Source organism: Oenanthe melanoleuca, chromosome Z (genome assembly GCF_029582105.1).
Source record: "Oenanthe melanoleuca isolate GR-GAL-2019-014 chromosome Z, OMel1.0, whole genome shotgun sequence".
NCBI classification, from domain to species: Eukaryota; Metazoa; Chordata; class Aves; order Passeriformes; family Muscicapidae; genus Oenanthe; species Oenanthe melanoleuca.
Genome location: NC_079362.1, coordinates 59,409,427 through 59,433,806, shown reverse-complemented (window position 1 = coordinate 59,433,806; position 24,380 = coordinate 59,409,427). Strand labels below are relative to the sequence as shown.

At 36.8% G+C, this 24,380-nt stretch overlaps 1 protein-coding gene across 3 annotated transcripts in view; it reads left to right on the top strand.

Annotated features, from left to right (window-relative positions):
- The window catches only part of IL31RA (interleukin 31 receptor A), a 35,815-nt gene extending 11,709 nt beyond the window's left edge, over window positions 1–24,106 (top strand). For all 3 annotated transcript variants that reach the window (XM_056513491.1, XM_056513493.1, XM_056513494.1), the window contains 12 exons: window positions 548–714; window positions 1,865–2,016; window positions 4,558–4,729; window positions 5,352–5,434; window positions 5,983–6,199; window positions 7,407–7,589; window positions 10,320–10,421; window positions 11,800–11,946; window positions 13,301–13,441; window positions 14,395–14,488; window positions 16,001–16,079; window positions 16,919–24,106. In XM_056513491.1, the coding sequence (XP_056369466.1) occupies window positions 548–714; window positions 1,865–2,016; window positions 4,558–4,729; window positions 5,352–5,434; window positions 5,983–6,199; window positions 7,407–7,589; window positions 10,320–10,421; window positions 11,800–11,946; window positions 13,301–13,441; window positions 14,395–14,488; window positions 16,001–16,079; window positions 16,919–17,518 (2,137 nt within the window). In that variant the 3' untranslated portion in view covers window positions 17,519–24,106. The remainder of the gene's footprint in view (window positions 1–547; window positions 715–1,864; window positions 2,017–4,557; window positions 4,730–5,351; window positions 5,435–5,982; window positions 6,200–7,406; window positions 7,590–10,319; window positions 10,422–11,799; window positions 11,947–13,300; window positions 13,442–14,394; window positions 14,489–16,000; window positions 16,080–16,918) is intronic.
- The last annotated feature ends 274 nt before the right edge of the window (window positions 24,107–24,380 follow it).

Below are 24,380 nucleotides of genomic sequence, written 5' to 3'. Positions count from 1 at the left end.
ATGAGAATGGGAAGAAATTCAGACTACGGATGGTACTCTTTCAATATTGTACTAGTGTATACTATCCTTTGAATTTAAATTGTAGGGTAGGAAAACTTTTGTTTTATCTCCATTTTAGCTCTGACATTTTAGGCTTCTACCTTTATAATGTGGAACTTTCTTTCTTCTTCTGGTGTTTCTGTATTTTATAACTTAGCTGCATTTGTGAAGCCAGAATCTAAAACACCATTGAAAGCACATTTCAGAATTATTTCTTCCTGTATAAGAACAGACTTTTTATTAACCTCAGAGTGAATTGGATTGCAGAACTGTTTCCAGCCAAATCCAAGCATCTCCCTAGCTGAGTTTAGCATGGTAACATTTAGCACTGGTACAAAGGGGCAGGGAAATTTGGAAGTTATTTTGTACAAACATGTCGTCTAAATATGTTCACTGGTAAAAATGTCTTGCAACCTTAAGAATATATAAATAATAATCTAACAATTTGTTTGAATTATTCAAAGATATTTCTCTAGTTTCTAACTACTTCTGTTTTTCTCTTTTTTAGGATGCATTCTCAATATTCAGTCAAGTCCTGCCAGAATGCAACGGAGTCGTGTTCATTTTTTCCTCCAAACAATGCTTATAATAATGATTTTTGTTTTCAGGTGGAAGCTAAAAATGTTTTGGGTGAATCCTTAACAGAATGTGTTCCTATACCTCTGCAAAAAATAGGTAATTAAGAAAGAATTAATAAAGATTTAATTTATGACCTTTCCTTGTAAAATTCTTCAAGCTGGTGGTGTTACAGCAGCAATTTTCAGCAGTTTCTTGATCTTATTGTGAGGTGGTGAGAAATGTCAGGGTGACGTTTTCATGCTATGCAACATCTAAGTGCAACGGTATTTCTTTAAGCTAACATCTGATATATCCATTATAAATTACTAAGTTTTTTAATTATTGAGAAGTAAAGGCCATATATTAAAACTTCTCATCAATCTAATTGGTACTTGGACTCTAATATTTCTGAGTAGTACCAAATATCAGTGCAACACCTACCTGTGACGAACAGTGATATTATAATTTCTCAAGAGCCGTCCATCATTTGCTCTGCTCTTCTGCTTTCTGGTTAGGAATGTTAAAAAAACTCACCTGTTCTGTGTGCAATAATGATTGCATACAGGAGCAATAATAATACTTTGTCTACCTCTTCTGCCTCGGTCCTGTGCTTTTCCTCTGTTCATTTTCGTGGTGTAGTTAATCAGTAACCCTTATAACTGACTACTTTTTGCTGCAGCACTCATCATCAATCATATCCTTTATTTCTGTATTCAGAACTGCTCTGACTCCTCATTACTCTCCACATTCTCCATGCCAGACATAACTTTTTTCATTGCTAGTCTATTCTTTTCCCATCATCTCCTTTACACTTCTCTCCCCTTCAGATCCTTTTCAGCTGAATTCTTTCCTCATCTGCTGTTCAGTCTTGTCTTTGACATCCCAGCTCTGCTTCATCTGTTTTCCCTGCTGTTGTCTCTGGGTAATATTTTTCAGTGCTGATACAAATCAAAGACATCTGCACATCTATTTGAGAGAAGGTTTGTGAGGAGAATCACAGAAAGGCTTGGGTGGGCAGGGACACCTTCCACTAGACCCGGTTGTTCAAAGTCCCATGTAATTAAGTCAGTTATGTGTATAATTTCTCTTAAAAATAATTTCCCATATGTAGAATTATGTCTATAAAATAAAATATCACATGAGTACTCTGATAGGATGTGTGTTATTTGAATAAGGATTTAACTTCTTGGAACACACACAGACAGAGGCATTCTGAACTTTTATAGAAGCATTTTCCTCTCTTAATGTTTTTGTTTCTTCATTCTAGAGAAATTTGCCCCTCCTGAAATACTTTCAGTTAAAAAAATCCCTGGTATAAAGCAATTACTTACAGTAACCTGGAAAATGCCTGAGAAGATTATCCCGTTAAAATCCATAATTTGCCAGCTTCAATACAGAAACTTGTACTCAAACTTTACCGTAAGTTACATCATTTTTCTTTTGCATGCCAGTTTCTTTGTGACTAACTTGTTAGTATTACAAGAATTTGAATTTTAAAAAGATAACAAATTGTTTGAAATAATGGTTATAATGTTGTTATTTTAGTGGAATGTTATCAGGGTTCTTGATCTTAAGTACACTGTTTGTTTTTGAGTAATCATTTTTCTTTTGGTCATTATCTGTTTTGGTACATATCGTGCTTCTCGGTATTATTCTTTGGAAGGATGAGGGATGACCCTAGGCCAAGGGATTGCCCATGCAGTCAGTAACAATATTTTATTTTTCCCTTACATTCTGGTGTTGCAAACAGCACTCACTCAGAACTGCAGTATTTGAATCTGATTAAGATAGAATGATGTTAAATTTATTTTATTTATTTATTTATTTATTTATTCATTATTTTAAATGAAAATACAGATTTTGCATGGTGGAAAATAAAAGAAGTTTTTTTTTTTCTGTCTTTCTGACACTTAAATGGAATGGTTGTAAAAAACCCAGTATTTTCATGTTTCAGATGATCTATTTTGATGGCCCTCTATATGGAAGGGATTGTGTTTGTAGTTTTACTGTTTCTTCTTCCAAACTAAAGAACTGGCCAAGTTTCTTGGATTGTTTTTTAAGTTCATTGAACTGAGATATCTGCCTTGATCTTACTATTTTATGCACTACATGTATAATTTTGGGAGAGCAAAATCCATCAAGGTAGTCATTGGAGCTTTAAAGAAGTTTCTAATATTAAAGATGTTTCTAACTATCATCCCTCTCACATTCTCAAGCACCATAACTGTAAATATGACATACTAGCTCTTGAATTCAGGATATAATATTCAGGATGATTGGATGGGCAGGATGCCAGGTCCAGTTCAGGTATTAGAAATTGAACTAATGATTGTTTAAAGGATCTATTTGGAATGTTTATCCCTTTGGAGCCAAGGCACTGGTGTCCTTGTGATACTTACATGCTATGAGGTCCTTTCCAAATGTTTTTAACATTAGGAAAGGAGCTCATAGTCCTTGGAGGGCTACAGCTTTACAGTGTATTGTGTCTATTTTTCAGCACCTGCATTAAAAATCACCTGTGTGGTTTTCTTGCTATCAAATACAGTCTGTGTCCATTTCCTCAGCTCACACCTACCTTTTCACATAGACCATTCCAGAAGAAACAGTAGCTATCCATGACTAGTAAAGATACAGGAGCTGTTTCTCTGTCAGCACATATATGCAAAAAAAAAAAAAAAAAAAAACCCCAAAACCAACTCCCAAAAAAGCCTCACTAAAAAATGTTTGAGCAAATGACAAATATCATCTTGGCCTTTAAAGTCTTCTGACCAAACCAGTCTAAATAGTTTGGTGTGAACTGTTTTTACTGAGTGAAAAACATGTAATCTGGTTTTGTATTTGCATATACTAAATTTCTGAGTTTATAATTATAATGCAATATTGCTAACAGCCTTTTGGCAAAGTAACTAAAACCTACTATGAGGTGTCTCCAATTCTATGTCAGGTTCTCCCAGAGGCTGATGATAGTTTTGGAACTCTTTTTATTGTAGATTTTTTGCAGAATCTGTCACCTACAGTGGTTTGGAGAGCCCTGAATTCATTCTCATAGAAGCAGGTATTTTTTGACAGTGAGTTTCTTGAGATCACAATAGACTAAATCTTCAGTTACATTAGGCAGTGCACTTCCCATTAGAGTTTTCTTATGACTAGGACTCTGCTTTTGTTGTAGTTGTTACAGATTGTTATAGTACAGTCTGCATTGTTATAAACTGATTCACTTTTCATTGGAAGGTTCAATTGATGGAAGCCAAGAATTTCCTCACTGTGTTTTAGCCCTGTTGTTGTGAGTGTTGAAGGGAATGAGGTTCCTTTTAAAATAAAGAAATTACTCACATTGTCATTACTTTTCTGAAAAGATACCACATCATTTACTTCTCATATCTCTTCCTTCACCACTTACAGGCTTCATCTTATTTTTTACCTCTTGGTACCAGCATTTTTTGTCTTTTCATTTGCCTTTTCATTTTAATCCTATGCTGATAATCTTTGAGAGAGCTCCCAGCCATACTGTCGTAAGGCTAAAAGCTAGAAGGCCTTGTAACTCAGAAAAGATAAACAAGACAGGAAACAAGTACCCAGCTGACGCACAAGCTGTGGGAGATTCACTGCTTCCACCAGGATGCTGTTGTGGGACATTGTTGTAGTAATGGCTTTAGCAATAACTGCTTGCTTTCCACCAGTGGGAATTGCATTCCTCCAGCAGCTTCTCTGCACAGCTGCTCTAGAATGACATCTGAGCTGCACACTGTTCAAGCCACAGGTTAGTCAGTAGAGACCTAGTTTGGGATCAAGTTTTTCACATCTTGGAATTTGACAAGAAGAACAAAAGTGGTATACAGAAAAATGTCTTGAGTGAGGTGAGATACACAAAAACTGCATCTTTTTGTGGTTTTTTAAGAAAATAAGTTATCTATCTGCATGCAGTTTTATATCAATTTTTGTTCATGTATCTATTTTCAGGAATTTGTCAATGTCTCACTGAATTCTAAGAAGGGTCATGTAATAGGATCATGTAATCTCACAGGTCTGTGGGACTCCACAGACTATTCTGTTGCCATTCGGTGTATCAATAATGAGTCAGTATTTTGGAGTGGATGGAGTGGGGAGAAAAATGGAAGCACAGAAGAAAAAGGTAAGCTGCCTACATGTAAAAGTTTTCTTCTATTATACTTTGAAGCATAGGATTTAGTAGGAAAAAACTGTGTTTGAGTGTATTATCCTCTATTAAATTTAGAATCCCTACTTAAAGAGAACATGTGTATTTTGCTTAGGGACAGGAGAGGAAAACTGAAAGACAACAGTTAGTATTGGAGGAGATTTGAAAAGTGATTCAAACAACATAGGGCTAAGGAAGAAAACAGATAAGTAGACAGTGAAGAGTGAAAATTAAGAGTGGAGATGAAGATTTAACAATGCAAAGTAAGATAGTAGCAGAAAAGTAGTGCAGTGGGCATGTTCAATGAAATAAATTATAAGTAGAGAAATCAAAATGCCAGTTATAAAACAAGACTAGAAAATCTCTTCTAGGAGACTCTAGAACTTAACAAATAAAAGCAAGCAGCAGAAACATATGGAAAGAAAGAAGTACCTAATTAGGGAAAAAAAGATGTAGCACTACAGAAGAGAAAACTTACTTTTAGTAAGTTTCTCTAACACTATGTTTGAAACCCTTTTGATTGTTTTCACCATATTAAACTATTTTTTAAATATAGCAACAAATTGCAAGTTGGTTCTTTTTTTTTGTCTTTAAATAGCTCCTTCAGGAAAAGTGGATTTGTGGAGAGTAATTGAGTCTTCACACTCATCTGGAAATAGAACTGTACATCTTTTGTGGAAAGTATATAATTTTTTTGTGAATTGATAATCATATTGTTATCCTGTAGATTATGCTGTATTTAAATATTTTAGTGTTGTAGGACATATAACTGCCAGAGGCATTTGCTGTTATCAGAAAAAAAAACAACAAAAAAACGCTCACTGAACTAAATGAGATTTGAAAAGGCTTTTGTTTACTGAATGGTAGATTGATAAAGTTTTATAATCTGTGTGGAAAGGGAACAGTTAATTATGTTCAGATCACTGGAAGATTGCATTGAAAGTCCTTAAACTGCATTTAAATAATCCGGTTTACCAAAGCTGTGTTTAAATTCACTTTAATCTTCTAGTAAAGTGACCAAATGTTTTTGCATTTCAAATCTCAGCATTTGACTTGTGAAATCCATCAAGGAAATTGTTGCAACTGTCTGTACTGAAGATGGGTCTGAAGAAAATACCTTGCTTTTCTAAATAGAGTATAATAGTTTTGTAATTTGATATTTAATACAGCATATATTTTTGCTTGTGCAAATAGCACTGCAAAACACTACTGTATATTTTTTTTAACAGCCATTAAAAAGTTTTCCACCTTCTGGGAGAATTCTAGGCTACAAAATACAGTATTTTCCAGAAAAAAAGCCTGCACATAAAAGGACAAACAACTCTACTGAAAAGAAAATCACCTTACTTTTAAATGAAGAGGCACATATAATATCTGTCACTGCCTATAACTCTGCTGGAGAGTCTCCTGAAGCTATTTTGAGGATTCCATCCATTGATGAAAAACGTAATATTTCTCAATGTTTTATTTTTCTCATTAATGAAAAAGTGATTTTCATGACATCTGTTTAAGTTCTGATACAGTGGAAGCAAAATTGGGCTAAGGACTTCTGTCATACGTATCTATGTATATCTTGTCACATTTTGCTTCATGGATCATATTTCTGCTATAGACAATTATTGTTGGGGGTTTGGTTTTGAGATGCAGTTGTTAAGATATGAATACTTTGTGATATCTTATTGAAATTCTATTGTATTACTTTCTGAGGGTATTTTTTGCTGGTTTAGATGTTTTCCTAAATTTGGACCTCTCAAAAAAATCCATGGAATGCTACCCAATTCTTTTGCATCCCATTTTTAGCTCATAAGATTGGTTATCACAGGGTACTATTGCAGAGTATTCAACAACATCATTCAAAGGTATGATAAATAGAAGTCTCTAAGTTGTGTTAGTGGAAGCAGGAAGAGAAGCCTGGTGTTTATCCTCATTTCACATGCATTCCCAGAGTACCCATCCCACCCACTGCCAGGCTTAGGAAGCTGGTCTGCTCTAGCACAAGAGATGCTCTTTGGCTCCTATGTTTAATTCTGATACTGCTTTGAGCTTGTGTTGCAACATCCTGCTGCCAGCCATGATCTGATAGAGACTTTGCATTTGACACCCTTGAATCACCTCTAACATCAGTTGTTCATGATGTAAGTGCAAGTGTCTTCCTGGAACTGCTTAAATTCCATTTCTAATCAGAAAACTGGATATATAGATTTAATGTAATTTTGTCCTAGAGGTTGCTGACTATCTCCCTACACACTTTTGCATCCCATCACAAAGATTTTTCTGATTTTTTTACGCTGTGATGTGCTCTTCCCCCAGCAGATAAATCTCTCTTTTTCTCTGCTTCATCAGATCTCTTTTGCCTCTGCTTTGCCAGGTTGGGGTTTCACTCAGACTTTCATTAGCTCTATTCTGCAGGCTGATGGTTCACCTTTGCTTCAGTGTCATTCTTAACCTTGCTGACTTGCTTTCCTGTACTATTGCCTTTGTCATCTCGATCAAAATTGCTTATGAGCAACCTGCAAAATTGGTAGTAACTTGGTTTATAAAGTTTTACACACTGTGAGATTTGAATTCTGAAAGAGACTGTTCTTGAATTCTGTGTGTGCTTTTCAAGCTGTTATGAAGACAGAATTGCTGATGTTTTCTATTAAATTTTTAGCTTATCAGGTGATTGAAACAGTGATGACCTCTACAACAAATGAGGAAGTGGTGGTGCAATGGATAACCTCTGAACCAGAAACAACCAAATATGTGGTTGAATGGTATGAGGAATTGGAGATGGACCCTTTCAGTAGATCGTGGCAATATGTATCAAACTCTACAGAGTGGAAAAATAACAAAAGTATGTTTATCAGTTACAGCTCTAACAATGTACAGATGTATTTATAGGTAGATTGGAAAGAACAGACAAGGATGAACTCATGCAGCTTTCCTCAGAGGATTTTTAAACATATTTAAAATGCTTTATTGAAATCTCTGCAGGTAATGTGATAGCATTTTCATGTTTCATGCAACATGCAAGGTAGTGTTTGCTTCCATATAAGATTAGGCTACAGAATTGTGTTAAAGTAGTTCTGTGGCTTGATCTTATGCCAGTAGGGACGCCTGTGATTGATGTCACAATCTAGCAGAGAAATCTAGGACTAAAAAAAAGATAAATTTGAATATGGGAAAAAGTCATGCTCCTTCATATGTTTTAGAGACAGAAGATCATAGTCCTCCATGGGCTGCAGGGGGACAGCCTGCTTCACCATGATCTTCACTACAGGTTGCAAAGGAATCTTTATATTCCTTGTTCCAGTGTGTGTTCCCACTGGCAGGAGACAGTCCTTGTTGAATTTCTCTGACATGAGTCCTTCCCAATGGCTGCAGTTATTCACAGACTGCTGCAGCATGGCTCCCTGTGATGTCACATTCTCCTTCAGGCATCCACCTGCTCCAGTGTGGAGTCCTCCACAGGCTGCAGGTGGATGTTCCACTATGGATTCATTCACACATCACAGTCCCTTCAACTCAAGTTCTTGCTGGAGTTCCAGCCTGTCCAGTACATCAGCACAGAAACAGCAGCACTGCCCCAGCCAGCCCAGGCACATCCCCATGGCTGTTGTCAAAATGTTCTCAGGCACAAATCAGTAAGGTGTTAAGCAGTGCAAGCAGCGAAAGCAAAAAGTGCCCACTATCACTAGACTCTAATATCCAGCCAGGCAAGAGAGCCTCTTGGCAAGCATAGGAGCCTGCTTATCACTAGCTGAACAGCATTAACAGCTGAGTTCAGTCTAGTACGTACCAATCAAATCTGTCATCATCTCAATAGTTTGACTCCTGCCTGGCTCCCCAAAAAGGACTGTCATGGTTTAACCCTAGGCAGCTGCCTGCTCAGTGCTGTGCCAGTGAGATCAGGGAGAGAGAATCAGCAGGGTAAAAGCAGGAGAACTTGTGGATTGAGATGAAGAGACAGTTTAATAGGGAAGGCAAAGGTCCTGCACACAAGCTAAGCAAGACAAGGAATTAATTCAGTGCTTCCAATGGGCAGGCAGGTGTTCAGCGATCTCCAGGAGAGCAGGGCCCTGTCACATGTAATGGTGACTTGGGAAGACAGACACCATCACTCCAAATGTTCCCCCCTTTCTCCTTCTTTCCCCACTTTATATGCTGAACATGATGTCACATGGTCTGGAATATCCCTCTGGTCAGCTGGGGTCACCTGTCCTGGTTCTGTCTCCTCCCAATCTCCCAGGCACTCCCGGTCCCCCTTACCTATGTGGCAGTATAAGAAACAGAAAAGACCTTGGCTCCATGTGAGCTCTGCTCAGCAATAACAAAAACATCTCTATATTATCAACCTTGTGTTCAGCACAAATCCAAAACACAGCCCCATGCCAGCCACTGGGAAGAAAATCAACTCTACCCTAGCTAAAACCAGCTGGGGTAATGTATATATAATGGCAATTGCAATAGGTGTAAGGGACTGAAAGAGCAGCAGAAATCTGATATATTTCAGGGATCTGTTGATAGCCATTATTCTTGCTGAGCAAGCTGCAGAGCTTGAGAGGAATGATCTAGGAAACCCTTTATACTGGTTTCATTCCAGGGGATATAAAGCTACAGATCTCTCAGATCAGCTGTCTCAGAGTTGATGGGAGTTGTTGTGAGTAGTAGGTGCATCCTGTTGATTGCTTGGTTCCTGGATTGTTCAGAGTTCAAAACTTCATTTCCAGACGCTGAAACTATGTCTTGAAACATAAAATTCAACTGGAGAGGTCTCACTTGGGACAATTGTACCCTTGAGTCAGGCTGGTTAGAAGCAGATCTGCAGTTGGCGGGACTGGAACATCAGTGTAGAAATAATGGAATAATAGAATATTCTGAGTTGTAAGTGGCTGAGAAGAATTACTGAAGTTTGACTCCTGGCCCTGCACAGGACACCCCACAAATCACATCATGTGCCTGAGAGCATTGTCCAGCGAATACTTCTTGAACTCTGTCAGGCTTGGTGCTGTGACCACTTCTCTGTGGAGCCTGTTCCAGTGCTCAACCACCCTCTCGGTGAAGAACCTTTTCCTAATATCCAACCCAAATCTCCCTTGACACAGTTACTTGCCATTCCCTCAGGTCCTGAGTGTTAAGAGTGGGGAACACCACTGCTTTTTAATCTGATGTATGAGACAAAGTTGTCTCCTTCAGAACAGCAAGCATAAAGATATGAGAAATTAAAAATACTACCTTCAAGTGTAATTTACTGGCTATTTGAAAATAGAGACTTCCTCTAAAACCATAGAGGGTTTCAAGATGAGTAAGTGGATTCATATAGAGAAGTTGTATGATGCTGAAATATAATTACCCATTCAGACTATTTCTAGTGAAAAATGAGTCAGGAACCATGTGCTCTTACAAATACTACTATGAAAAAAGTGTGTTAAAGCCGGTAATGAGCATTCAAATCAATAATTGCATATTGTGCTTGCTAGAGAGTTGAAGAAAATAGTTGGAAACAGTATATTGTGATTTATATTTTCATTGTGTTAACAGCACATAAAGATTGTATGTAAATATTATTTTCTTTCCTTTTTAGAAAACTTTAAACCATTTATATGCTATAACATCTCGGTGTATCCTCTTTATGGAAGTAATGTAGCAGCTCCATCTTATGCACAAATCTATGCTCAAGAAAAAGGTAGGTTTTTTAAAGTAATCATGTTTTGAAAGATGCATTGTAGTCTGTTTCTCAGGATGTATTATATTTGAGTGATTTGGTACTACCATTATTGGAAAAAGAGATGAAGATGGTGGAAAAGACCACAGGTTTCAGGGTTCCTGATTTCTGTTCTGTTCAGTGACAAAATTGTAAGAAAGTATTCATCTTGTGATACAGGTACATTGCTGCTTGCACCCACTAATATTTGTGAAATTTACATATTGTATACAAAGCATTTGGAAAGAGTATAGCTGCAAACATGAAAGAATTTTTAAAACTAGCTATCTCTTCAATGTTACAGCTCATTTAGACATATAATTATACTTGATTATAATGCTTGATTACATTTGTCAGTCTTAATATATGAGGAAATTCTACTTATAAAATAAAACGGCTAGTTTGAAATATTTTATAACATAATAAAATATTTGCAGTATTGTACATAAAAAATGGTAAGAAGACATGATGTTTGTAATTGGACAGAAACTGTGGATGAACTGTGGATGAAGTGTTTTGCAGGGGAAGGAATAATGTTTGTTGTGAATTCAGTGATTTATACAACAAGCTATAAGAATGTAGTTTACCAGTAATTTTAAGATCCCGTGTGAAAATGTTGGTTGGTGTGTGTCTGCATGAATAGGTCTATGAAAATGTGCATGCACACATAGTACAATGCACCACTAAAGAGCATTAATTGCTGGGGGGAGGCAGTGGAGTATTTTATGTTTGAGTAATAATTACTGGCACAGTCAACTGTGTTTTGAATGCTTTCCTGTTTATAGGTAGCTGTGACAACAGTCAGGGTTGTTAGAGACTGGGAAGGAAAAAAAGTTAAATGTTTTAGAGCTGCAACAGAGAGAACTTCAAAGTTATGAGCAATGTGTGTGAGGTGGTATTGTGTAAGTAGAAAGGCTTTGTTTAGTGTGATGGGCAAGTCTGAGGATGCTGGGGGTGCTGGAGATGCTGCTTGAATCCCAGCCAGAGACCTTCTGCAAAGGCAGTGGCCTGGCACCTGAGTTCCCCCCACATGAATGCACAAAGGATAACTTTCCCCTTGATCTCTCCCTGATGTTGAAACAATAGAGCCTTTTAATGATCTCAAGATATTTGAATACACTAACACCTAGAACGGTGCAAACGCCAGAACAGATGAGGGGAAGCTTTATGGGAAGAATTTCTGCATTAAAGAGAGTGAGAAAAGTTAAGGACTGTGTCAGAGCACTAAGGTTACATATTTTCTCATGCATATGTTTCCCCTGATGCTACTGGTAGGTGTAAAATAACAGAGGTGGATACCACTGTGGTACACTATTTTACTATTTTACGACTTTTGTTATTTCATAATGCTTCTCTGTAGAGCCATCAGAAGGACCTGTGGCTGATACAGGCATTCCAGGGAAAAATGAAGTTACAATAAAGTGGAATGAGATTTCAAAGGCTAAAAGAAATGGATTTATCACTAACTATACAATATTTTATAAACCTGAAGATGGAAAAGAATTGAGTAAGTATACATTAAACAACAATACTTTCAACAGGGTTATGAAATTTTCAATCTCTCTTCCATCTTGATATACCTTTGAAGTCAATGGATAAAGACATGACAAGAGTAGAGGAGCTAAAATACTTTAGAGAGTCATAGATTCTGTGTAAATCCATAGATCATGAGGGTTCATTAAATTTATAAGTTTCATGCATGTCCTTGGAAGGATATGCCTTCAGCTTCTGGAAAAGAATAGTGGAAATTTTCGGTTAAAGTATTTTTCGTGTCAATTTTCTATTAAAAGCAAATTTGGAAGTAACAGTAAAATAAGCTGCCAAGAAATGGCTTATTTGGATGTTGTTTTAGATCAGTTTCTTCAAATGTGTTTGATTTTCTGTGCTTGCCAGATGTGTGCTTGTGCTTTTCTGGTATGGAGGCTAATTGCATAAATTTGAGCATACTCCTAATCTCTACCTGAGAAATAGTGTCCATACAATCTGGCATTGTAATGGTATCTGTTAAAAATACTTTAGTTTAAATCTCAGCAAAAGCTTTCATGAAAAGTGTTTGGGCGACCTAAACTTTTCTTCCTATATGGTTTATGAAGAAAGCTGTTGGATCATTTAGTGCTTCAGATTTTTTTCCTCCCTTTTTTTAGACATCGTTGTTATCAGGCACCTAACACAATCTATTTTGCAAAGTTTTCAGGCTTACAAATCTTGTGATGCTTGTTTCTTATGGATATCCAGTTCAGACCCAGGGCAAGAGTATTCCTGGTAATTTTTAAATGTGAAAGAGAAAGCTGACTATTTCCGTCAGATTTAGTCATCTGCACACAGTTTTTCCTACTGTGTTGGTTTCTGAGTAATTTAATGCTGACTGCTTTTTGCAGGGTGATCCGTGAGACATGGAGCTTCATGTTACAGAGCTGCATTTCTCCATATTACTTTTAATGTAAAGCAGGCTGTGTCCTTTTTAGGACTTCAGATTCTTTTCTTCAGAAAAGCTACAGAAAATAGCTGAAGTTCTTAATTTCTGAGCCAACTATTTTGAGGAAATAAAGTTCTCAAAGCAATGTTCTCAGTTATAAACTGCACAAGATTGTAATTCCCTTATCTTTAATATTAGCAAAACTATTTGTATTTATTTTTAAAAGTAAGTATGCAATGGTTCAGGTTTTTTCCTCAAACTTTTAAGTAGTACTGATAAACATTGTTTAGGTTTTGTCTTTTAAAGGACTGGTAATGTTGCTTTATATTATAAGTTACCTTTAAAACAGTTTGTGATCTCTTGTTGTAGAAGTTGCTAAATAAGTGTACGATTCCCTGATATAACATTACTTTTGTGTTTTTACTGACATAAACCTTCTAAAAAGATGAAACAGTGAACTCTGATGTTCTGCAATACAGACTGAAGTCATTACAGGCTAATACACAATATACTGTTCAGATCATGGCAAGCAACAAAGCTGGTGGAACCATTGGAGAGCAAAAAATCTTCAAGACTTTGAAATTTGGTAAGTAATAATCCAGGTTAGTTATTTAAAAAAATGGGTTTGGAAGTAAGAAATACAGGACATTGTTGTTTAGGCATTTGTTAACTTCTGTTTGTTTTTAAGTAATGTTGAACAAAACAAGGAAGAATTTGCAGCAGTAGTTGAATTTAACTTAATTTCACCCACAATCTTACAGACTAAAAAAACCCTCATAATTAGAAGTTAACCCCAAAACTCTTTATTTACTTGTCAGTAAAGCTGTGGAGTAGTGTGGTTGTGGAAGCAGCAGTGTGTAGTTACCAGCTGTGGGATGGGATGCCTAACAGTTCATTGAAAAGTAGACTATTCCAACTGAGAGATTTACAATAACCACACATTGTGTTGCACCTAATCTGGTATAGAAGCTTAACTGATAAATGAATACAGAGAATGTGGCTTGTGAGTGTGTAGGGAGATACCTTTCCCTATCTCTTACTATTTGTTTTAGCCAGATTTGACAGGGAGGTTGGTATAATGGCAGCAGATCAGAAGCTCAGACATTTCCTCATTTCAACTTCTGAAAGAACGTTCTCAGTACATTCCTAAATGCCTCTGGTACTCTGGTGCTTGGAAACTAGCTCAGAAATCTGAGCAGTGTTTTATTCACAGTAACTGTATTTTTTGTGATTTACAAGGAAATTTAAAATTCCAATAAATTTGTTCCTAAAGCATCCTGGAAAGTCTCATCATGACCTGGTATTCTGGCACAGTAACTGTGGCTTGCTGGATTCCAGATACTGATGTTTTGACTCATCATAGAATGGGTATCCTATAGTATTCTGAGTAATTTTGGCTAGTTTTGACAAAGCTTTTTAGAGTTGTGCTAATTAAGTGACTTGGATATTAAAAATTAGCTGTCTTAAGGGAATATCTGAAGAAATGACAATATGGACTGATTGGTGTTTTGGTTTTTATTTCTTTGTTTTTCTCTAAAGATGAAGAAGATTTCTTTTTTATTGCTATACCTGTTGGGGTAAGCATGTTGTGTCTGATAGGCCTTTGGATAACATGCGTTTTGAAAAAACACGCGTGAGTATATTTGCTACTGTCTAAAACTGAATGCAACTACTTAAAATCAGCTTGTAAAATGGGAATTTTCATTAATTTTATAAATGTTGTGTTTAAAACCAATGTCAAAATAGAAAACAAGCAACATAAATAACAAATAAATAAGTATACACGTTATACTTTGACTGCAGTTTATGTACTATAGTCCAAAAATAAGTATTAGTTTTAGAAGGTTTAGTAAATTGAAACATATCACCTTACATATCACCTACATCAATTTATGTAAAATGATGCATACTTGCCACTTGCAGTTCCATGGTTGTTTAAGTGAGGGGAGCAAACTTAAAGTCAGTTTCTGAAAAATTAATAATGCCAAGAAATAAAGCTTTCTAGATACTTTTAATATGCTAGAATGGTACTAGGGACATATTTCACATAGCCCCTATTGCTTATCTTACCTATAACAATATGACTCTTGTTAGTTTGTGATGCCTTCCTTGAGCTGCAAAGGAGTAAGGAAAATACCTAGAAATTGCATTTTGTGAAAACATTTGGATACTTGGCCCTTGAGTATGGACCTGTATCTGTACATGCTTCATAATCCTTTCATCTGCTGTCATGGATGTCCCCTGACAGATTTTAATTTTTTTTCTCTAACCATGGTGATCTAGTAACATTCCAAAGACGATGGTGAGGTTTTTTTAAACATTATAAAATATGCTTTTCTTTCACAATAAAAGTGACTGGGTTGTTTGGCTGATGAAAAGATTAAAAATCTGAACTATTTTGGTACATCCTTAGCTATTGGAACCAATACTGTTGTCAGCCGAAGCATCAGGTAATAAGTAAAACTGAAGCAATAATTTCCATCCCTTTTGCTCCTTCATCTGTGTTGTGTATACTGAATTTTTACACAGTAAAAACTATTTTTTGATTTTGAAGAATATTATGAGATGCAGTAGAATATCTGTGTAGATCAAATTGCCATGTGAAAAATCAAACTAAGAACTGAGTTTCATTCCCTTATTTCTCTAACCAGTGTCAATGAGTCATTCAATGAGTGAGCATCTTTTATCTGTTGTTTATTTAGGAACTCGGTGTAGCTTTAATGTGGTGTAGTGCTAGGGACACTTTCCTTGAGCAAAGGTCATTGAAGTGGTTTTCACTGAAGAAACACCCTGAAATATCACAGCAAAATTTGGATACTGTCTTTTTTTGGCATGCTCTTATTTAATATGCTATTTAATTGAGTAATGTAATATAATAACACATATAATAAAAAAATGGCTTTTGTGAGCTAATAGTTTTTCTGCAATGTCTCTGTAATCCAAGAGGTCTTGTTGAGATCTTTTGTAATTAAAATCAGTGTATGGCAAACAGTTTTATTGAAAAGCATTGTGTTGATACAGAAAAGACTTATTTTATAAAAGTTTGATACTTTAGCAGTATTTGGAATTTTTGGTGATATGTTAATTTTATTTTTAATAAACTATTTCTTTCATAATTTGGCTAAAATTCCTTCCTCAATTATAGGTTTAAAAAGGTTTGCTGGCCTGATATTCCAAATCCTGAAGAGAGCCTTGCAGTGGAATGGCCTCTTGCTTCATCTATGGTAATATATGGAATTTTATACATTAAAGAAGGGATCAAATGGAATGAAAAGAAATTATTTTCTGGCAGTCATTTTATTCATCAAACCCCTCCCCCCTCCCTTTATTGAGTTTAATTCTTTTAAAGTGTTAAAAAATGCTCTTTGTGGTATTCCAAAACAATAGAGAAGATGCATCTTCATAAAATATATTAACCTAATTTTTATATGATATTGAGAAATAATGTTTTGAAGTCACAAAGTGGTTGGTATGCATGGTTAATTTAATAAAGTAAATTAAACTTGCACAGGCCATTGACTTAATGAAATCAGGTTTCCAGATATGCATACCTCCTCTCTTCTCCACAAAAAATGTATTGCAACATATAGTAAGATTTGGTATTTGGTTGTATTAACAGATCTATCTTTTTATTTTTTGAATATTTATTCCTTATTAAAGTTTTGATGTTTATTTGAATGGAGTAGTTGATCAGGTTTACACAGAAAGTGTAATTTATGGATAATGGGGGTTAAATTTTTTCTCAGAAATGTCTGGTTAGACTAGAAAAGATGGACACAATCCAAACTTGATTCTGAGCCTTCACGGAAACTCATTCTTCCATTAAGCACAGGAAACCTAATACAAAAGTGTTTAGCAAATGGACAGAATAACATTGCCTTTTTTAGTTCTAATTCACATGTAACTGCATCCCATCTGAAATGCATGTGAACTCTTTACTAGTGAAAGTCTGAAATGACAAGTTAAACAGAACTCGAATAGCAATAATTTATTTATTTAAAAAATGAACTGATACATTATCTATCCCTTTATAACTCTCCAATTTATCTCTTTGTACTGACAGAATAATTCATTTTTGAAGAGAGTGTCATCTCAGACTAAAAGTGTAGACTTTGAAGACATCAATGTTTTGGAATATTGTTTTCCTGAAGAAAGTCAGGAAGGATCACTACTAATAAATTATGAAAAACATGTTTCTGAATGTACTGATATTAATACAAAAGACATAACTAACAGAGATGAAAAGATACTGCGTAATGAGGAGAATGAAGTTGCTAAATGTTTTTCCCCATCCATGCCATATATAATTGCTGAGCAATTTACCAGAAGTCAAGTGCATTCAGCTTTGATACCAGTGAAAGAAGCCCAACCCATAGAAATGGTTGGAAATGTTTTGTGTGGATCCCAACAGAATCCAATTAAAAATGAAGAAAATGATGATGAAGACGTTTTAAAGCTGGAAGATTTCAGTGAAAAAGCACTGTTCAATCCATACCTTAAAAATTCGGTTAAAACACGGGAATTTCTTGTTTCTGAGAGCTTGCCAGAACATAGTATTGATGAACACAAAAGCCAGTCAAGTGTCTCGTCTCCTTTTCAACCAAATGTTCCAGGACAATCCTACATAACACTGGACATGTTCAGGCTGGCCAAAGCTCAGTAACGTGAGAAAACTCCATCGTAAAATCCTCCTGTGAGATATCCCTTGGCACTGCTGCTCATAGGCATTCATATATTCTACCATGGCTGATCTCAGTTAATTAGGATGGGAACACCCTCTTCCTTCAAATAGCTGTGAAGTAATTTTTTACACTGTATGTGTACATGTCAGAGTGCACTTTCAGTGTGGTTGTTTGGGGTTCTTGTTGGTTTGTTTTTTCATTTTGATTTGTTTTTTTTACCAGACATGCCAGTAATGAGGAAAAAGAAATAGGTTTTGTTATTTCTTCTTAGTTCTCCTGTATCAACCTGCTAAAACAAACCAATATTTGCTGCAGGAGCACCCAGCAGTACAAGCAGCTCATCTCTTTCTCCCCACACAACCAGTTTCCAAGGCTCAGCTTTGATGGGGAAACATGGGCGAACTTGAACAGTCAGAATCTGCTGAATCCTTCCTTCAGTTACATGAAGAAGAAATACTTTCCTGTTCTTATTTCCCTTGATTGTTTTTTATCAGGTTTTATATATCATGTTCCTCTTGTTATACAAATATTTGCTGGATTTCAGAAGTTGTCTTTTGTTATCCTGACTCCTGAATTAATAGTTTGGCTTATAGTTTCTTGACTTTAATGAGAGCATATTTGTTATGTTATCTGCATTTTGGAAAATGTGTTATGCTTGCTATGTTGCTTCCTTTCCTTGCTCATGTTTTTAATAGTCCTCAGCATTTTGTGCTGTTTTTGTTTCTCCTGTTTGTTTCCTGCTTTTTAAAACTGCTTACTGAAGACTAATTTCTTATCATCTTGTTCCTGTGCTTCTAATTTGTTTCAATTTAAAACTGCGTTTCCCAGTTGAGATTTTGATATTTTGAACTGAAAAAAATCAACTAAATATGTCATCTTGTGTTAGAATAAGCACTAAGAGTTAGGAAATTATTTTTCAGGGAGGTAATGAATAAACACTAAGTCTATAAAATCTTCACAGATACTCTCTGGTAATTGATTTAGGATTAGGTATTTCTACATGAAGGATATAACATTTGTAATTTGTTTTATAATAAATCTAGTTGTAGTTTCCATTTTACAAATCAGCAATTAAGCAGTAAAACACTCGATCACACTAATTTTTATAACAAGAAAGAGGCCATTATTAGAAAACTCTAACTGAAATACTCTGCTAAAAAACAGGTTTAAAAAGATGGAGAGTCTTAAGTAAATTGTATTAGAAGGGGATGTTCAGTATAACACATATGGAGGATATGGTAATTTTAAGAGTTTGAAGTATTTTTGCAGTACTTAGAGGTGTGATGTCATTATTCTTGTTTGCACAAGACTGTAGTTTGCACAACTACAGATCTCTTCCAGGGTAAGAAAGATACAGGAGTTATGGGGATAGAAAAATGAGAGACAAATGTGAATAGGATTAGAAAGCCTTTCCTTTCTGTGCAGGAAGAGGAGTGGAAGAATGGAAAATACATTGTAAGTATGAATGAGGAAGCTGAGCCTTTCCCTGGATGCAGTGGCTATTACTTGCCTTGTTTTGGGAAAAACAGTGTGAAGTTTTGCATTTAGGAAGCTACTTTAACTTAGAACAATGTTCCTCTAATTGCCCAGAAAGGATGGGAAAACAATTTCTGCAAATGTTCCTTATGCAGAAACACTGATTTCCCTTTCTTATGTTTGTTGGATCACTTTCTCAACCAGTGCTCCAAGATGAAGTGCATATATATTTGCTCTTTTAAGCCCTTGCTCACTTAGGTAAGACATACTCTGAAATTAGGACAAATCTTTGGTTAGATCAGGGCTTTTTTCTGCTGCTTCATTTGGTTCTAGACTTCTCACTCACAGCTATGTTGTTGTCTCCCAGGCTCAGAACTCACTGATTCTATCACAGCAGTTTTTTCCCTTAAATCTCAGTGTTTATTTTAATATCACAATATATAAAAGTGAACACATGCAGAGATATTTTGGGCCTTTTTAGAAATTGTTTAACAGCCATATGAAAGTTGCATATTCTTAGTTGCATGTTTGAGACTGTAAAAAGTAAAATAACACAACCTTTAAGGGATTGTTGGGAGGTTCTTGCTAGGTGGCTCGGGCAGGTTATCCTTGTCATAATTCTTAGGTTTTGGAGGCTGAATATATCCCTTTTTTATCCCACTTTATTTCCTTCTCTACTGATATTCTGCTTTTCTCTCCTCATTTTTCTGCTTTCCTTCCCCAGGATTTTCTCAGAAAAAGCAAAATGCTAGAAGTGGGCTCAATACATTCCAGAAAGTAAGGCTGCCTTTTGCACATGCTTTGGAATGAAAGATTCTGGCACTTGGTTTGTTTTGCATTGGGAGTTGTACTCTTTCTGACCTTTTGCAGTTTGTCTTTCAAACTAACACTGTGAACCATTAAAAAATTAAAACTGAGAAAACGTGTAAAATTTTTTATTGATTTATACTAAATACACAATTTATACATTTTAGATTTTCATATTCACATAGAATAGGTCTCACTTTGGACTGTTTTATAGGGTCACAAGAGAGTGCGCTTTAGTCATAGTAATTTTCTGCAGCCACAGTTTGAATTTTCTCTGAATGTTCAACAACAAAAATATTATTCCACTTAGGCTGCTTTTCAGGCAAGAAAAATAAGTTTCCAATCAATTTGTTAATGAAACAGGTACTTACTAATTCCTCTGAGCAGACAGTGGTCTGAAAAAATCAAAAGGAGCTCAATCCAGGAGTTGTTTGTTAAGGCCAAGGACTAATGAGCATTTCTCAAATTACAGTGTGGCTGGTGAGGGAGTGTGGGATGCACCACTACAATCCACCCCATGAACTAAAGCCAGCTCCTCTGGTACCCCAGGAAGCCTTACAGCCTTGGGACAGGGTGGCAGGAAAGCTTCCCCGTGGAAAACAACCTGGGGGTGCTGGTGCCAGCAGCTGAACATGAGCCAGGGTGTGCCCAGGGGGCCAAGAAGGCCAATGGCATCCTGGCCTGGATCAGCAATGGTGTTGGCAGCAGGAGCAGGGCAGGGATTGTCCCCCTGTCCTGGGCACTGCTGAGGCCACACCTCGAGTGCTGTGTCCAGCTCTGGGCCCTGAGTGCAAGAAAGGCACTGAGGGGCTGGAGTGAGTGCAGAGAAGGGCAGTGGAGCTGGGCAGGGTCTGGAGCACCAGTGCTGTGAGGAGCAGCTGAGGGGGCTGGGGGTGTTTATCGTGGAGAAAAGGAGGCTCAGGGGTGACCTTACTGCTCCCTGCAACTGCCTGAAATGAGGGTGTGGCCAGGTGGGCTTGGCCTCTTCTCCCAAGTAACAAGTGCTAGGATAAGAGGAAATGGCCTCAAACTTTGACAGGAAGGGTTTTGATTAGGTGTTGGGAAAAGTTTCTCTACCAAAAGGCTTGTCAAGCACTGGCCAGGCTGCCCAGGGAAGCATTTAAATCACCAGCTTGGGGGTGTTTAAAAGATGTGTGTAAGTGGCTCTTGGGGACATAGTAAATGGTGAAATTAGCAGAGCTGGGTTAACAGTTGGGCTCTATGATCTTACAGGTACCTTCCAACCTAAAGTCATCCATGATTATATAGGGCACATGCAAAACATAATCCACTTTATTGATGTTATGTTTTCCCCCAGGGCAGAAAGGAGCTGAGAATTTAATGAGATCTGAAATCTGGTCAGACTTCTTGTAGGTGCAGCCGTGCATACCATTCCTAAACATAAAGATTACATTAGAATCACCTCTGTGGTTTTCTAACCTACTCAAGACACTAATTTCTTGCTTGTTCAGAGCTTTTTTCAGCTAGTTGTCCATTACTTGTATTAGTATTTGATCTCCCCAGCTTCTTTCTTGTTTCCCTAATGGTTGTTAGACCTTACATGAGGAGCTGTTCAGCTGCCATGTATTATGCATTCTTGCTGTGAGAAGAAAATACGTTGCACATGCACAGTTAAGGAAAGTTGAAATGCACTTTCTTTCTTTAGTGTTTGCAGAAGCAGAACACTTCCAAATGTAGACTTTTAAGAAAAGGAGAGGAGTTGGCCCTCTCACTGCTGCAAAGTTGTGTAGCTTCATCAAAAGCTGATACAGATCAGATATACACATATATCATATGCATCTACATATTTTCATCTGTGTAACTACAGACTCCTTTGAGAGGCTGTTGAAGTGCTTGTGTTCACCTGAGCATATTCATGTGTGCATGTGCCTGAGCCCAGACACAGTGAGGTGTCAATTAATCTAGTTTGTGCAGGAGTACCCACAGAAAAGGAAGTTGTTTATGTGGTTTATATTGCATAGTGTCATTCACCAGCACAGACAGCACTACAGGCTGCTTCACTGCTGGGATCCTCTGTTTGGTATTGTGCATGGAGTCTACCATAAAAGCCCACAAGGTCTTCGCCCTTGACCAGTTACCCTAGCCCATGTTACTGAAGTATCTGTTGCTTTTAGATGGATGTTCCTTGTTTCTGAGTCTCCTGTGTGAGAAGGTGACTGGTTCCCTCCATTCACAGTTTGGTGCAAACCAACACTCAGACAATCTGGATGCTCAGGAAGCTTTAGACACACGGAGGCTCAAGTCCAGAGCTACAGGGTAGGAGTATCATCCATTGCTCCCACAATACAGGTAATTGCTAAGATCAATAGTAAGATAATAACCTTGATGCCTTGTGATTGCAGCTCTCATGGATAAGCTGAGTAGATCTGTGCAGGCACAACAACCTTAGGGTATCAATACTGGGCTAGTGTCATTTTAAAATGACACTGAAAGGCTGGCAGAACAAATTCCAGAGACCATGCTCTGTGCAGCCTCAGATGAACTGTGGAGCACACATTGTGATGTGGTCATGAAAGCAAGGTTTGGTCTGGTGTTTTTTTGCAGTTGAATGGTACCAAATCCTTTGGCCTTATGTTGCCAGAGTTATTACAACAGGATTATTTCTTATTACAAAAAAGATAATGAGTCAACTAAATTTCAACCTCAAAGAAATATCAGGCTTTAATTTTGAACTCTCCCTTGATGAATTAGAGTAAGACACCTTTGTTATATCAGGGGTTTCATGTATTGGGTTGTAAGATTTTAGCTTGGCTCATCTAGATGTCAAAATATAAAATACCAAATATTTAATAGCACAGTGTTTGGGAAGTAATTTGTGTAGCAAGCAGTGCAATTTTAATTCTCAGTAGTCACACAAAACAGTGTTTTGAATAAAAAAATCATGCTCCTTAGGATTGTAAGAGGTAATTTGTCAATATTTATTCAATAGCTTTATCTTTTGCTAGTAGCTATTCTGAAACAGTCAGATAAGATAACTTGCTAAAGATCACTCAGAAATAACACATACAGCTTACATACTATAAATTATTTAAGGCTTTATGAAAGCTTCTTGTGAACAGATGAAGTGGATACTAACTTAAGCCATTGTCTGAATTGCTTTGCTCTTGTATCAATCTGCTGCAAAGATAGTAGAAGTTTTGTTGCACTGCTCTGTGTTATTGTCTGGCATATTGGTAAGAGGAGGCAAGGCATATTCTCACTGCAGGTGAGTCTTCAGCCCATACAAATAGGAGCTTATTGCAAGTACAGGTAGTTGTTAATTGCAGCCTCTTGTCTCTCCTGGCGCAGCAACAGTAAAATATGCAGTGACCTTATGGTGTTTCTACGGAAAGGCTGGAAAGATACTACTTTTGCCTCCTTGCATAACTAATGGAATTTTTATGTCCTGTGAACAAAGGATGACGTTTGTAAACAGAGCTGACAAAAAATCATTAAGCATTCTGTTTGGAGCATGACCTGTTCTTAGTCATACTGTTTATTAGATGTATTTATTTCAAAATACTATTTGTACTCTTCTCGTGCACATGTTGTGTTTTGCAATCTGAGAATTTCTGAAGAAGGCTCTGAGCAAAATAGTGTCAATTTCATCAGTTATGTCTTTCTTTCTGCTTAGTATTTGACAAAAGTGTAATTATTCTGGTGGGCTTGGACTAATTTGCCTGCTCTTTTACTGGGCTTTGTAATGATTACTTTGTTTGCCTTTCTTCTTAAGAGTAAATAGTCATTTTACTGCTGTCTCACTATTTAATTAAGAACACTGTTTTATAGAGGTCTCAGAACATGAATGTGAAGAGTTACAATCCAAAAATGGGAACCAATGTTTGACAAACACATTCTTCTGTGAGATTTTAAAAATATATAAATTATCAAGAATACCAAAACATGAATAGAAACATACTTATGCATACTTATGCTGTAGATTTATCCTATCAGTATCCTAACAGGATACTTGAAAAGTGTGATTATTTAGTGCTGCCTGTTTGTAGCAGACCGGAGAAAAGATTAATGGCTCAAAACAACTGAAGTGTGTGTTCAGAGCAGGGAACAGGGCAAGTTCTGGGTAGGTGGTGCAGCCACTGCTCCATCCCCCACCCACTGGAGCCTCTGGCCCAGCCCAAAGCGGCTACCAAAAAACTGCTCTACAACTTCCTTTTCTCAAAATCTGTGCTACTTCAAATTGGAGTTTGCAAAGCAAGTGCTTTGTGAAATGCCTTACTTTAACTGGATGTTACTTTAAAATTTGCAAATAAAGGTTTGCTATTCGACCTCCTGAGAAGTTTGTTTTCTTCTGAGGGTGTTGAAATACCGCAGCCCTTTCAAACACTCTAACACCTTTTCTGTGCTGTACTTCCTTCAGCTGTTAAAAGAAACAAGTGTAGAAAATGCTCTCAGACAGAAAGGGGCACAGCTTCAAACCAGTCATGTATCTAACTTTACCTGAGGGGTTAATACTCCAGGGTGCAGGCTGTGCTGAGGTGCCCCAGCTACACATTAAGGATGTTCTTTCCCAGGGTCCTGAATTACTCATTATTCACGTAA